Genomic DNA, 14,547 nt, shown 5'->3' with positions numbered 1-14,547 from the left:
GAGGATAGCGGATAGATAAGATTATCGTAGGGTTCAGAAGATGTCTTTCTTAGGAGGGGCATTGCTGGTGATCGGAAGTAGAATTGGTGCAGATGCGAGAGTTTTACCTAGAGGGAATGTTGGTAGTCAGGGATCACCGCTGCTTCTGGGTCCGCATGGAGGGGCCACACCAGCGTCACCGAAATCAGGCGATAATGACGATCAGGGCGTAGATGATGGCAGTAACACAGATGATAACATAGAAACCGACTCGACTTCCTCAATCACCTCTTCATCAACTACCTCGACATCTACCTCAGCAACAAAAACATCAAGCACTAGTACATCAACCACCAACACATCATCATCTGCAATTTCATCCACCACATCCTCTCCAAGCAGTACCGCCTCCTCCCCCACACCAACACATACAACGGAGAACCGACTCCTCCCCTCCGATCCACCTAAACAACCCTCCTCTATCCGATACCTCGTCCCCGTCTTTCTGTTAATCCTAATAACCCTAGCAGGATTCGCCTACCAGAAATACCGTAAGCGCAAAAAGAGGAGAAGTAGGTCTTCAATGGCTGGAAAGGATTTCGAGAAGTTGATGAAAAATGGAAACGACCCTTTTGCCAATTCGTCCGTTGATCCCAATCCCTATAAAGGTGTGGGAGGCGGGTGGAAAGAGATTCCGTCGGATGAGGAAGATGAGGTATGGGATTCAAGGATGGATGATGCGCCGCAGTTGGTTGTGGATGAGGAACATAATACCGTTCGGCTCGAGGGGTCTAGAGCGCCTATATCAACAGGTGCGACAGGGACATACGAACGGGGTCCAGGAGGTCTGATCAAATCTGGACAGTTCATCTCTGCCAGTGAGAAAGGTTGGGGATGGAGGGAATCATGGACGAATTTTAGATCTGCACGAGGGAAGGACCTAACACTGCAAAATGGGTTTAATAGCTTGAGCGATCTTGAGGAAGGTGAGGTGGATGAGAAACAGACGAAGACGATGAAATTGGTGAAATCCAATAAAGTTTCTGAATCTATCACTTATACTACGTTACCTATGTTGGGAGAACGAGATTATCAAGAAGTATCTATTGAGGATGAGGTGGTATCACCTGGAAGAGGCGATGAGATAAGACAGTTGAAAGATAAATTACATTCTCAAACCTCCCAACCCGACGTCACGCCGAGGAAGAACAATAAATTAGAAAGGAACAAATCGCCCAATATCAAACGACAATCTCGCAATACCACCCAAGTTACACCTGCGACGGCCATGCCAGAAGCACCCGAATGGATCCGACCCCGTTCCGTCTCACCCACAAACCTCGCCATCCTGAGTCCGCCGATGCAACCTCACCTATTCTTCCATCCCTCCCCCATACCGAACAAACAGATTGAACCCTCTATAATTAGCGAGTATAGTGAGAACGGGACGATATGCACCTCGACCAGTGTGGGTGGTACACCTGAACCTTCTCCTAATCCCAACGAGACGAAGACGGAGATGAAGATGCCTAGAATACCTTCCACTGCTTCTGGTTTGGCAGGGATCGACTCGTTCTCTGTTGTTTCTCCCAGCAAGACTCAATCTCCGATGAAGAAGGAGAAGGGGTATACTCCCTCTGGACTGAACCCTACTTCCCCGTTATCAAGTAAACCCAACACCAAGAAAGATAAGTCGGCATTACCATCAAAATTGACCTTGAAGCGCTCAACAGCCTTGAAAAACTTGTCAAAACCCTCTCCCTCTCCGTCCAAGGGCAAACCATCAACTCTATCTCCGAATGCTATTACGGGAAACAACAACAAGTCAAGCAAAAAGACAAGAGTGGAGAAGAAAGAGTTGAAAGCGAGGAACGAAGTTGAAGATATCCTCAAAGCCAGTTGGAGCGACCGGGCGTTAATCTCTCCTCCGTTGGGATCATCTACGAATCAGGGGTTTGCGGATCAGCTGAGAGGTGTACCGGGGATGATGAGTCCTGGTTTGGAGCAGGGTGGAGGGGGGATTGAACAGCGTTTGGCGTTGTTGAAGGGGGTTGATATTTAGTCGGTAGATTCTGCTGCGGTAGAACGGCGTTACACACCTCATATTTTGTCAGTAGGGATTTGGACGGAGAATGGTTCTATGAACATCGTATTTGTCAGCCCCAATCGGTGCACATCAAGTCAGTAGACTTTATCGTCGGTGATAGCCATAGCCATTGAGAAGAGGTTGTTATGCATGCAATAGTATCCTGAAGCCGATAAAATATATAAATCCCATTCCATTCCAGGATCATGTCGTTATATAAGGAAAAGAGGAACCATAAAATACAATACAGTCTTTCTCCTTGGGGTATATTCTGCTTTTATCATCTAACTTGTGTCGGCTTCACCACTTTTGGAATATCACGAAAGGGATTCTGATTTTGCTGTTGAGGGATAGATTTTGCAGTGAAGTATAGCTTAAACGGTGTTCTTGAAGGCTGACCATGCACCTGCGGCGGCGGTCATGATACTTGCGCCTACCAATGCTGGTCTGACACCGGCTGTGGGGGAGGTACACGGTGTCAGCTGATGTATCACTTTCAAGATATAATTTTCGTGGCTTTCGTGTATTTCCGCTAGTGAGTTGAAATGATGGCGAACAAGTCTAAATGAAGATGGATACTCACCAGTGGACTTGAAGATGGCTCCGCTCAATGCAGCAGCACCAAGTACATTGTAGGTATCGTGTCTTCCTCTTATACTGTCCAAAGAGGAGTTGGCGAGATTGTAGAAAATGGCTAAGATTACAAGATTGAATGATTAGCTGATTGAGTCCAAAAGCAGGTATGCATGATAGTGTAGCGAGATTGGTTTTTGTGTGAACATTTTGACACGCTCTGACTCACCCAAAACACCCAGCGAGTTACCAGTGAAACTACCTCTTCTCGTGCATCCATTCAGGATACTGTTGATTCGTAATTTCATTGAAGGGTTGTTACCTAGTGGTCGACTTAGACCCTCTTTGGCACCCCACATACCACCGACGAGGAGACCTGGGAGGTGATGATATGATCAGCATGGCTCGGACAAAATGGTCGGTACAACCAAAAACAAGTGAGAAGGTGAAAGGCGATGAAATGAAACCCTTCTGCACAAAAATACACAGTACCGAAAGAGATGACAAGGAGATGAATCCCTGTAATAACAAAGCCAGCACTCACCTGAAAGATACGTCGTACCCGTCCCCACACACAGATCGTCCGTCCACCCTCTGGAAGGCAGGACCGAAGCCGACCCCTCAATATCATTCAATTTATCTTCATCCAGCTGCAACAATTCCAAGTTCTCGCTCAACCCAGCTAAGGGATGTAATCGAGCGGGATCAAAGGCAGTACCAAAGGCATCTAATGCTGTTGGAGCGGGTGGGGTAGGGACTGGAGATGTATTGGTGGGTGGTTGAGGTATCGATGAGGAGGAAGAAGCAGAGGAAGAGGATGAAGAGGAGGGTTCGACATTTGATCGGAATGTCGTAGAGTTGAATAACTCTGCAGAGGCTGATGGTTCTTTCTCTACTGGTTCGGGTGAACCGCCGAATAGACCTGATAAGAATGACATGATGTTTGGTGGATGAGGGTGTTGAGCTATATGATATATGTTACAAGATGTTGGACTGATTCAAGGAATGACGAAGAACAACTTTTTTTCTGGATTACTCGTATGGAAATCACTTGTACAGTGGCAATTTGACTCCTTTCATTTCATCCTTGAACCGAATTTATCCGTGCATCCCGATAAAAACCATGCTCGTATCACGTGATACAAAGACATTCACCTAGGAATTGTGGATGGAGGATGCTTTTGCTGTTGATTATTTCAATAATTCTGATCTGCTACTTCAACATTTACATGGCGAGGAGTCATACTCATACACAAACATGGCACCAAAAGACCCCAGCTCATCCGCTGGACCATCCACACCAAGAGAGAAGAAACACAGAAAACGAAATGTCAAAGAACGAAGTGCTGAGACGTCCGATCGACCCGTCAAGTCAGCAAGGATAGATGAAATCGATGATGTCCAAGAGGAAGAAGTCGAAGAAGATGAGACGGCTCAAGCGGGAGGAGATGCTATGGACATGTTAGATTCTGGTGTAGGATCATCATCGAAGACTGGAGATCCGATGGAAGTGCTGGAGGGTCAGACGGAAAATGGACAGGATGTGGAAGGTGCGACGGTGGTCAAGGCTGATGAATTTGAGACCGAGGCTGAGAGGGAGGTGGAAGCTTCCAAGGGTCTTGATGGAGCTGCTGCGGGTGAGGAGGGGAAGATGAAGTTGGTTCATCAGGTAAGTTAGCGGTCACCTCTACGTATGTCATGTCTTTGGGACGAAGTGCTGAGCCTTCGATCATACAGGTCCGTCATCAAGTTGCCGTCCCACCAAATTACCCATACATCCCTATTTCCCAGCACAAGCGAAATGACCCACCAGCAAGAGAATACAAATTCACCTTAGATCCTTTCCAATTCGTCGCTACGTCTTGTATAGAGCGTAATGAGTCTGTGCTCGTATCGGCACATACATCGGCGGGTAAGACGGTCGTAGCTGAGTTTGCGATTGCAACTTGTCTGAAGGAAGGAAGAAGAGTAGTATATACGAGTCCCATCAAGGTAAGCTAAGCCATCACGACCAAGTCAAAAGAAAGGACCTTATATGTGCATGTCTGTGTAGGCACTGTCTAATCAGAAATACCGAGAATTCTTGGAAACGTTTGGTGATGTGGGATTGATGACTGGAGATGTCACTATCAACCCTACCGCTTCGTGTTTAGTTATGACAACGGAAATTCTGCGATCGATGTTGTACAGAGGATCAGAGGTCATGAGGGAGGTAGCGTGGGTTGTATTTGATGAGGTGCATTATATGCGAGACAAGGGTGAGTTGCGGGTTTCCCCTTAACATCATCCATTTTCTTCTCGGAGGTAATGGCTTCTTGAGTCCCTCTCTCGTTGCTGTACGAGTAGCCAAGATCAAGAGAGAAAATCTGACATCTCTCATGTGACACATAGAACGAGGTGTCGTCTGGGAAGAGACCATCATCCTTCTCCCTCATACAGTCCGATATGTCTTCCTCTCGGCTACGATCCCCAACTCCATGGAATTCGCAGAATGGATAACGTCAACACACGAGCAGCCATGTCATGTCGTATACACAGATTTCCGTCCAACTCCATTGCAACACTATCTCTTCCCCGCCGGATCAGAAGGTATCTACCTAGTAGTGGATGAGAGAAGTAATTTCAGAGAAGACAATTTCCAGAAAGCCATGGCTGCGCTGGCAGCGGGACAAGGGGAAGATTCTGCCGATCCGAATAGTGGAAAGGGCAGGAAGGGGAATAAGACCAGGAAAGGTGGAGCTATGAAAGGTGAGCTACTATCCTCCTGAAGGCGCCTGAAATGAAATCAGCTCATTCGGTTTTCATTTGAACGAAAAAGGTGAAAAATCCGATATTTACAAGATCGTAACCCTGATCATGCGAAGAAACCTCAACCCTGTCATCATATTCGCCTTCTCCAAGAGGGAATGTGAAGATCTGGCTATGCAAATGCAGAAATTCGATTTCAATACCCCCGACGAAGCTTCGACTGTTCAACAGGTATTCGAAAATGCCATTAGCGGCTTATCAGAGGACGATAAGAAGTTATCCCAGATCGAAGGGATCCTACCCTTACTCAAGAGGGGTATTGGAATCCATCATGGTGGTTTGTTACCTATTTTGAAAGAGGTTATTGAGATTTTATTCCAGGAGGGATTGATTAAAGCTCTGTTCGCTACTGAGACTTTCTCGATTGGGTTGAACATGCCTGCGAAGACTGTTGTGTTTACTAGTGTTAGGAAGTTTGATGGGAAAGATTTTAGGAATTTGTCTGGTGGTGTGAGTGATTTTCCTTCTCTCGCGGATTTAATCATACTACTTTAATCATACTACATTATCATCATACTACATTACCATCAAACTACATCACCATCATACTACATTGCCATCATACTACATTACCATCATACTACTTTACCTTTTGATGTTTGACAGTGCTGGTTTGTTGAAGGAGGTAAAGGGGAGTGTCACTGATAATCTTTATCCGGTGCAACAGGAATACATCCAAATGTCAGGTCGGGCCGGACGAAGAGGTCTCGATGCCCGAGGAATAGTAATCATGATGTGTGATGAGAAGATCGAACCGGATGCTGCCAAAGGGATGGTGAAAGGTCAGGCGGACAGATTGGATTCGGCTTTCCATCTCGGTTATAATATGATTATCAACCTTATGAGGGTTGAGGGTGTCAGTCCGGAATATATGTTGGAGAGGTGTTTCTTCCAGTTTCAGAATAGCATGAGTGTGCCTGTTTTGGAGAAACGTAAGTTTGTCTTGCTTCTTCCTCTCTCTCCTGAATATCATTGTTCAAAGTGTGTCATCAATGACATTTGGGGGAAGACTCGCATGGGATGTACGAGAAAGGAAATGCTATATTACTGGGGAATAAGGTTATTCTGACGCTGACGAGATATCATTTGCAGAGCTCAAAGAAGCAGAAGAAACTAGAGATGCCATCATAGTAGAGAAAGACGACGAGATAAGCGAGTATTACGACCTTCGACAACAGCTGAAAGAGAAAGGCCAAGATTTCCAAGCTGTCATTTCGCATCCTTCGTACAGTTTGAAATTCTTACAGGCTGGTAGATTGGTGGAGATCAAAGATGGCGATAAGGACTTTGGATGGTGTGTGGTAGTAGCTTATAATAAGGTGGTCAACCCTAAAGTGAGTTGACAGAACTTGTTGGTACGCACAACTCATGCTCAAGCTGATATCCCACGCTGAATCAGGGCCGAACACCCATATTCACCGAATCCGACCCACCTCAAAAACAATACATCGTCGATGTCCTCACCAAAGTCGCTTCGGGAACATCATCTGGAAATCCCAAAGATCGATCTTCCTCCACTTTGATACCACCTACAGGAACCGATCAAGGCGAAGTAGCCATCATAGCTTGTTCTCTCACTACTGTTCAGGCTATCTCGCAGTATAGGATCAACTTGCCCAAAGATCTCAGAGGACAGTCGGAGAAGAACACGGCGTTCAAAGCTGTTGGAGAGATTAAGAAGCGTATGAAAGATGGGCCACCCCTTTTGGATCCTATTAAGAGTATGGGGATTGAGGATAAGAGTTTCAAGGAGTTGGTGAAGGTGGGTGTGACCTTCCCTTGTCTACAATGTTGGATCTTCAGACAACGACAATAAGATCATTCCAAGATGAGGTAAGCTGATTACATCTGTTGTTGATGCAATGTAGAAAATCGCAATCCTCGAACAACGACTCTCCTCTCTATCAATAACAACCTCCAGAGACCTTCCGAGGCTGTACGACCTCTACGACAAAAAGCAAGAATCCATCAACGCCGTCAAACAGCTCAAGAGGAAAATAAACTCCGTACACGATATCCTCCAGCTTGAAGAGTTGAAATCGCGTAAGAGGGTGTTGAGGAGGTTGGGATTCACAACTTCCGATGATGTTGTGGAGATGAAGGGGAGGGTGGCGTGTGAGATCTCGACGGGAGATGAGCTGATGTTGACTGAGATGATGTTTGGGGGGACGTTTAATGATTTAAGCCCTGAGCAGTGTGCGGCTGTTTTGAGTTGTTTTGTTTTCCAGGAGAAGGTGAGTTCAGTCTTCATTTCGGTTTCTATTAAATAAAGAAGTTGCTGCCTCGTTGCCATTGGCAATTACAAGATGGACTTCTCGTTCCCTTCATCTCCTTCCTTGTTTGGATTCTGGTGATGTGTCTTTCGATATTTTGCTAATATACTCTCTCATCAACCCAGTCCGAGGCCAAAGTGCGTTTGAAAGAGGAACTAGCATCTCCCCTCCGAGTACTTCAGGAGACAGCCAGGAGAATAGCGAAGATCTCAAACGAATCTGGTATACCCATTGTGGAGGAGGAGTATATCCAGAGCTTCAAGGTGGAGATGATGGATGCGGTTTTGCAGTGGTGCAAGGGAGCCAAGTTTAGTGATATCTGTAATGTGAGTCGGGTGGATCATACTTCTTCTCGCAGTGATCTAAGAGGTATTGCGCTTTGGGAAAAATATGTCATTGACTGTCGAAAAGATACATCATATCTCGTTATATACCTATTTTGGGTAGTTGAAGGGTGCAATACTGATATACCATTATACGATACAGCTCACAGACATATTCGAAGGATCCATCATCAGATGTTTCAGGAGATTACAGGAACTGATCCGACAGATGGGTCAGGCTGCGCACGCTATTGGAAATACAGAGCTGGAAGAGAAGTTTGGGAAGAGTATGGAGCTGTTGGAGAGACCCAATACAGTGGTGTTCAACCCTTCGTGAGTTGTCTACCGCTTACTTACGTACATTGTGATAGGAGTTGCTAATTTGGTTTGGTTTGATACGGTGTAGATTGTACTTGTAAGCTTGCACAAGAAGGGTCATGTGGCGTCGAGTTCTGTCGGTTCATGTATATTAGAATTAGATTCTAGCTTCTTGTCAATCATTTCTAGATACAGCATGCATATAGTAAATCTATCTGGGATTGCACATCATTGATGTATCCCATCGACTGGCTTGTTACGAACATCTGCCCGAGGAGATCAGCTCTGTCCGAGCAGTATACCTTCCGCTGAGGTGTATTCACTCACTCGGCAGCATTCATGCCTCACCCCCTTTACCCAGCTTATGAGCGTCCTCGTCATCCCCGCAAATGCCCAACAACGCATTCTGATACGCCCCGAAACTCTCCGTAATATCACTTTCCGCTCTAAACTCCCTCTTCGCATACAGGGTATCATTCGGATGTGCGACTGTCGACTCTTCCTCGACATCGCAGTAATACGCAGCGAACACCAGCACACGGGGATCATCACCCATCGACATGACTTGGTATGTATTGTCTGGAAAGGAATTTTCGAACGCTGCGATTTCTCGGTTAACGGTCGGGGTGAAGTGCGATTGGAGGGATTTCATGATTAATCGCATGTTTACGCATGCCATTGTGAAGAGAGAGATGGATGGATGGATGGATGGATGGATGGATGGATGGATGGATGGATGGATGGATGGATGGATGGATGAGCTGCTGAGCTCTGAGTATTGAAAGCTAGAGATTACATTGTCGTACTCATATGGATGAGATGCTCCCTGTGTCTACAGTATCTTACTCGTACTGGTCAATTCAGATGCGAAGATGTGAACATTAATTGCGACTTTGGGATTACCATCGCGTGGCTAGACATCATGACGTGCCTGAACGAAGGAATGAAGCCACTCGATGAGGTGACGATCCGTGCGTCGTTGGTTTTTTTCTGTCGTTGCGTTTCAGATCTGACGTGTGACTTGTTGTGTGGTCGTCCTCAGAGATGCAACGATCAATTCACCATCGAGCTTGAAAAATGTTCTCATGTTCTGGACCGAAGCAGGAGTGGGAGCACCGAGGTGGAAGTCATCTAGCGAGTACTGATCGCTAGCTAAACATGCAAAGAGATCTGTGCGAATATAATGGGCTGTTGTGCCTATGCTACGATCTATGATGTATGATGCTATGAGTCGGTGGTCAGTGCGTTGTTTGATTGATTGTTTGATGTGATCCTTTGGTGTTGCTCATCTCCTTTGCTGGTACTCGTATCATCACTGGTGTTTCTCATCTACCTGCTAAATCACTACTTATACTGACTTATCGCTTACACTCGCGAATATTGACCTATTATCTTGTGCTCTGTTTGTTAGGAATACCATTATCATTATTGATGCCATACTCGCCTACCATGGTCAACAACGAGGACGAGTGATGCGATACCATCCAGAACACAGCTTCGACCTCGGAAGTCGACTTTCAGGAAGGAACGACATCCTTTAGCCACCTTGTTTACCATTCCTGTAACACCTACCGCAGATACCTACCAACCAGACCACATGCATCGACTGCCTGAAAAGATAACACACTCATTTATATATTCAACTTCAATCTCTCGATCTAAAGTACTATACATAAAACTCAAAAAGTAGAATGACCTCAACAACAATATATAATCCTATAATAACGACCGCTCCCTCACTCCTTCACCATGTACCTCATCGACGACATTTTTACTTATGCGGAGATGAGACCTTGTCTTGGGAACCAGAATGGTACACCGCTTCCTTCTTTACAACCGCAAGAGTATCATACGACTCAGCAGCTTCCACTGGACCGGTCCAACCCCCAACAGGGATATATCAGAATATCCCAGAGTGCGCTGCGATACTTTCGTCTCAACTCGCTGAAGCGTCAAGTAGTGCTCTGTCCGCCGCGTCAGCTTCCATTAGCACCGGTAGCATGGAGACTATCACTACACAGGTGATTTCCACTTACACCTCAGATAGTACCACTTTCGCAACTACCATGCTAAGAACAACCACTGTTCCAAGCACTCCCTCTCCTACTCTCGCCACCCCCACTCCCACGTCAACACAGACCCACTCCTCAGATACAATCGCTCATATACCGACCCAGCGAGCCAGTGCTATCACCGACCCAAGCTCTATCAACACCTGTGCGGGAGATTGGGACTGGCAAGGATGGGGTGTAGCAGCTGGGTTGGGATCGGGGCTGATACTTGGTTGGATACTCTGGATATTATGGTTGATCTTGAAGAAGAGAATACCGGGTTTATACGCACCGAGGACATGGGCAATATCCCAAGAGTGAGTCAGCTTTCACGATTATCGTCTCTCCAAGATGGAGCATCCAAGCTAATCCCACATAGATTCCGACCTCCCAAATGGACATTCCTTACATTCCTACTTCCATTTCTCCATCTACCTTCCAACACCCTCTCAGAAGGCGCCTCGTCACTCTCCGTCCTCTTCGCCGGTCTGAAACTTTCTGCTCTGATCTCCCTACTGGCATTAGGAGGCGTCTTACCGATGATCATAGCTGGCGCGCCTTGTCTTAGCGAAACCTCCCCACCCAACACCCTCGGAGGGAGATTAGGCACATTGACTGATCTATCCCTACTTCGTCTGCTGAATGCTCTAGATCCAAGTCCAGATTCAACAGCTACCTCCAATACTCTACGAATGATGTTGGCTTCCCGATCATTAAGCTCGACGATCGCACCTGCCATATCCTCTGCAAGAGTCAGATTGATAATCATCCTGGTAGTTCTTGCGGTACTAGCTTGTGGAGGAGGTTTGTTCGTCATTGCTAGAACATACGCTTCGTTGATGAGGTCGAAGAAGGGATTCGAAAATAGGACGTGAAGATGGAGATGGTGTTTATTTCTTCGCAAGATGCAGGAGGCTGGAAAGGGAGGTCGGAAGATGGTGTGAGGCGGTTGTTGAGGGAGTGGTCAGCTGGGATGAAAAGGGATGAGGAGGAGAAAGAAGTGGATGTTGTTGGAATGTTTGCTATTCCGTAAGCTGGAGTATAAACAGTGATCTGACATTTATTTAGACAGCTGATATGGTATGCACAGGGATACTACCGATCTGAAGGAGAAAGTTAAAGAGCGAGAAGAAGTGCTGATACAGTTGGAAGTGGCAGAAACGAATTATATCGCTTCTTTCAAATTAACTCATACCGCTTCGGATGGAGATGTGTTGGAACCGATAGGATGGAACGAGGTGAGTCGGTCTCTTGAAAAGTCTACCTCGGTCAAGGTCACTGATCTTGTACAATGTTCTACAAACCCAGGGCGAACCAGAATCCCAATCCACTAAAAACTCATCTCCCACTCGCCCAACTCCACCAGACGATTTCCTAGCCCCCAAATCATTCTACAAGATCCCGACTGTATTTCATCCTCAGTCCAGCGAACGACTCAACGTCCCTATTCCGGCACCTCTCAATCTTGACGAAGGGGGCAAGCCAAGCGATTCGCGCTTCAAAGAGATCAACAGGGATTCAGCGATGTATGGCGGTAGGTTCGATATAGGCCAAAGAATAAAGATGGACCCTACGGGCAATTGGGTTCCCGACCCTAGTCCACAATCTGAAAATACCGCTGAGCTGGGTACTACGCCCGAAACTTCCCTTGAAGGACGGGTGAGCGATGGTGGTGTAACATCGAGTGATCCACCGCATAGTGGAGAGGCCGTCAGGGGGACCAGCACTACACCGATTATATCGTCTCCTACCAGTCCTGGACCGCCTGTATCACCTACCAGTCCATCCTCTCCTGAAGGACTTGGACAAAGACCCAGAGTACCTACACGATCTTCTCATAGAGTGTCAAGGGAGGGTACGTCCCCCCTTGCAGCACACTATGCAGCGATCAGAGAGACAAGAGCGCGGTTCAAGGAATTGAATATGGAGATTGATACTATGCAGAAGCAGAAGTTTGCTGAGATAGCTTCGACTAGCCCCAAATCTGATATCAAGGGGTGGGTAGTAGTAGGTAAAGGGGTTAGATGGTTACCCCATGCAGAATTGATAGAGGGGTACACGAGGGAGGATATACTTTGGGAGAATGCTGGTTTGACAAGCAAGAAGGATGAGCGGAAATTCCGGTTAAAGGTTTTGGCGATGGGAGGAATGCTCTCTGTTATTTGTGAGTTCAGCTGAATCACTGGGGATATAGAAAACGGCAAGCTGATCTGGCTATCTTCGATTCTCAGTGATTCCCTTTCTTGCTCTGACGGTCGGCGCTGCGCCTGGTTTCTCTCATTATCTGGGGTTGATGCGCCCTTTGGCGAGAAGTGATGGGTTCGGGTCGGGGGTGGTGGAAGGTCTGGTCCCTGCTGTGGTGTTATCTTTGATAGTGGGGGTGGCAGCGGTCCTGACCGAGCGTAAGTTGGCAAGTCATGTCGTACACTTGGATGATCCTTGAAGGTTGATCGTCTTCATAACAGGATTCTCCAAAGATGTCCAATGTATCTCGCGAAGTCGGCAGAAAGCATTGGCTTACAAAGGGGTATTCTATCTGCTGGTGAGCTGGTTTTTCTACCCTTACCGATTGCCCTAAATCGAGTAGCTGATATCTGACTTCTACTGTTAGCTATGGGTCACTATCATCTGGACTGTTCTCGTAGTCGCTTTGGAGTACGCTGTTCAAGGTTTCGCCTTGGATGTCCAGGAAGGAAGGACAGTCGGTGACGGTGCAGTCTTCTCGAGTAAGCTGAATGATGCGGCACAATCGCAGTCCCTGACAATCAGCTTACTGATCATCATGTTTTTCAGCTTGGTTCGTTTTCATACTGCTCTTGAACCTCGCCTTTGTCTTGCCAGCATTATACCTTTTACAAGGACATCGGCTGTTCAAGTATTTCAAACAAAGGAGGAAAGCCATAACTCCAAGAAAGAAATATCGATGTGAGTGACCAGATTTCTCATTGTGCTCCAAGGCGTTATATTCGATACCATTGCTAACATCATCTGTGCGGATAGTGTTCACACCACCTGCATACTCCCCAGCAATGGGTATGGCCCCCTGCCTCCTAGAAGTATTCTACGCCTCGACTCTCCTATTCATCTTCCCCTTACTCTCCATCCCCATCATCGTACTGCTCTACCTCTCATTCATCGCTAATCGATATATGATCGAGCACGTTTTCGTAGATACTTCCGCTGGACACACCGGTACCATCCTGGCGCTATGGACTGTCAGACGATTCGGCTGGATCTTGGGATTTCAGCCATTGCTTTATGGTCTGATATTATTAAGTAGGGATGAATGGGCCATCGGCGGAGTTAGTATAGGCGTGGCGGTGGTGGTTGTGGCGATAAGTGAGGGGTTGACTATATTGAGGTATCGAGAGAAGCGACGGAGGAATCTGAATGGGAATACTAGAAAGGCATTGGACGAGCTGGCCGTTACGATGCGGATTCGAGACCGTACCGAAGAGGGCATGGCTAGACAATCTCGTCAATCTGATTTATCGCTTTTGAATCGGGTGACAGCGCTTTTACCTGGTTATGGGAGATTACCCGATCATTTTCCATTACCCATCCCAATCGAACGGATAGACGATTTACTACAGACGGAGCGGTGCTCTTATCTTAAGCCTACCAATATCTCGAGGTCGAATTCACAAGGTCAGGGAACAAGTGAAGAGAAAGAGAAGGATATCAAGTATTTTACAGAGAATCTTACTTCCATCAATGGTCTAATGTACCCTCTGGAAATGATTGTCCCCGTACCGGTCATCTGGCTTCCCAGGGATAAGAACGGTGTCGCCCAAGGGGAGATGCTGGAGTTGGGAAGGTATCATAATTTGGTGGCTGTTGTTGATCAGCCCGAGCCCGAGCTCGATCAGAAGAGAAAAGGTAAAATGAAGGGAAAGGAGGAGGGAGAGGGGGAAGGGGAAGTTAGGTCGCCTTTGTTGGTTAGATAGATAGATTATGGACTATTGTGTTTTTCTGTTCGAGTTGAGGTCATACGTATAAATATGTGTTGGTTGTAGTTCTGATTTTGATTTATTATATCTTGGTGCAGTGCCGATGCATTATTTAATGGTTAATACTCCTACCCGGTTATACTTCCAATATCAGTACAATGCTCACGTATCATCATCCTGGCGGAT

The 14,547-nt window shown here is 46.6% G+C and overlaps 5 protein-coding genes across 5 annotated transcripts; 3 read left to right on the top strand and 2 right to left on the bottom strand.

Moving 5' to 3' along the window:
- Positions 1-40: 40 nt before the first annotated feature.
- On the top strand, positions 41-2,041 carry I302_100762 (uncharacterized protein; the record flags this gene model as incomplete). The annotated part of the gene is made up of 1 exon (XM_019190772.1): positions 41-2,041. The coding sequence occupies one exon, from the start codon at positions 41-43 to the stop codon at positions 2,039-2,041; it is 2,001 nt and encodes a 666-aa protein (XP_019047520.1).
- Positions 2,042-2,439: 398 nt separating this feature from the next.
- On the bottom strand, positions 2,440-3,576 carry I302_100761 (uncharacterized protein; the record flags this gene model as incomplete). The annotated part of the gene is made up of 4 exons (XM_019190771.1): positions 2,440-2,522; positions 2,649-2,759; positions 2,868-3,014; positions 3,183-3,576. 4 exons carry the CDS (start codon positions 3,574-3,576, stop codon positions 2,440-2,442), a joined length of 735 nt encoding a protein of 244 aa, XP_019047519.1.
- A 320-nt stretch (positions 3,577-3,896) lies between these two features.
- On the top strand, positions 3,897-8,379 carry I302_100760 (uncharacterized protein; the record flags this gene model as incomplete). Its single annotated transcript, XM_019190770.1, has 11 exons — positions 3,897-4,307; positions 4,376-4,630; positions 4,692-4,896; positions 5,030-5,386; positions 5,457-5,896; positions 6,114-6,378; positions 6,539-6,780; positions 6,846-7,208; positions 7,315-7,680; positions 7,845-8,045; positions 8,206-8,379. The coding sequence occupies 11 exons, from the start codon at positions 3,897-3,899 to the stop codon at positions 8,377-8,379; spliced, it is 3,279 nt and encodes a 1,092-aa protein (XP_019047518.1).
- Positions 8,380-8,697: 318 nt separating this feature from the next.
- On the bottom strand, positions 8,698-9,039 carry I302_100759 (uncharacterized protein; the record flags this gene model as incomplete). Its single annotated transcript, XM_019190769.1, has 1 exon — positions 8,698-9,039. The coding sequence occupies one exon, from the start codon at positions 9,037-9,039 to the stop codon at positions 8,698-8,700; it is 342 nt and encodes a 113-aa protein (XP_019047517.1).
- Positions 9,040-10,051: 1,012 nt separating this feature from the next.
- On the top strand, positions 10,052-14,358 carry I302_100758 (uncharacterized protein; the record flags this gene model as incomplete). The annotated part of the gene is made up of 10 exons (XM_065869147.1): positions 10,052-10,728; positions 10,791-11,215; positions 11,323-11,440; positions 11,502-11,649; positions 11,720-12,575; positions 12,643-12,813; positions 12,877-12,953; positions 13,023-13,137; positions 13,205-13,336; positions 13,412-14,358. The coding sequence occupies 10 exons, from the start codon at positions 10,052-10,054 to the stop codon at positions 14,356-14,358; spliced, it is 3,666 nt and encodes a 1,221-aa protein (XP_065725219.1).
- Positions 14,359-14,547: the final 189 nt, after the last annotated feature.

This window comes from Kwoniella bestiolae, chromosome 1, assembly GCF_000512585.2.
Source record: "Kwoniella bestiolae CBS 10118 chromosome 1, complete sequence".
NCBI classification, from domain to species: domain Eukaryota; kingdom Fungi; phylum Basidiomycota; class Tremellomycetes; order Tremellales; family Cryptococcaceae; genus Kwoniella; species Kwoniella bestiolae.
This window is presented reverse-complemented; position numbering and strand designations above follow the sequence as displayed.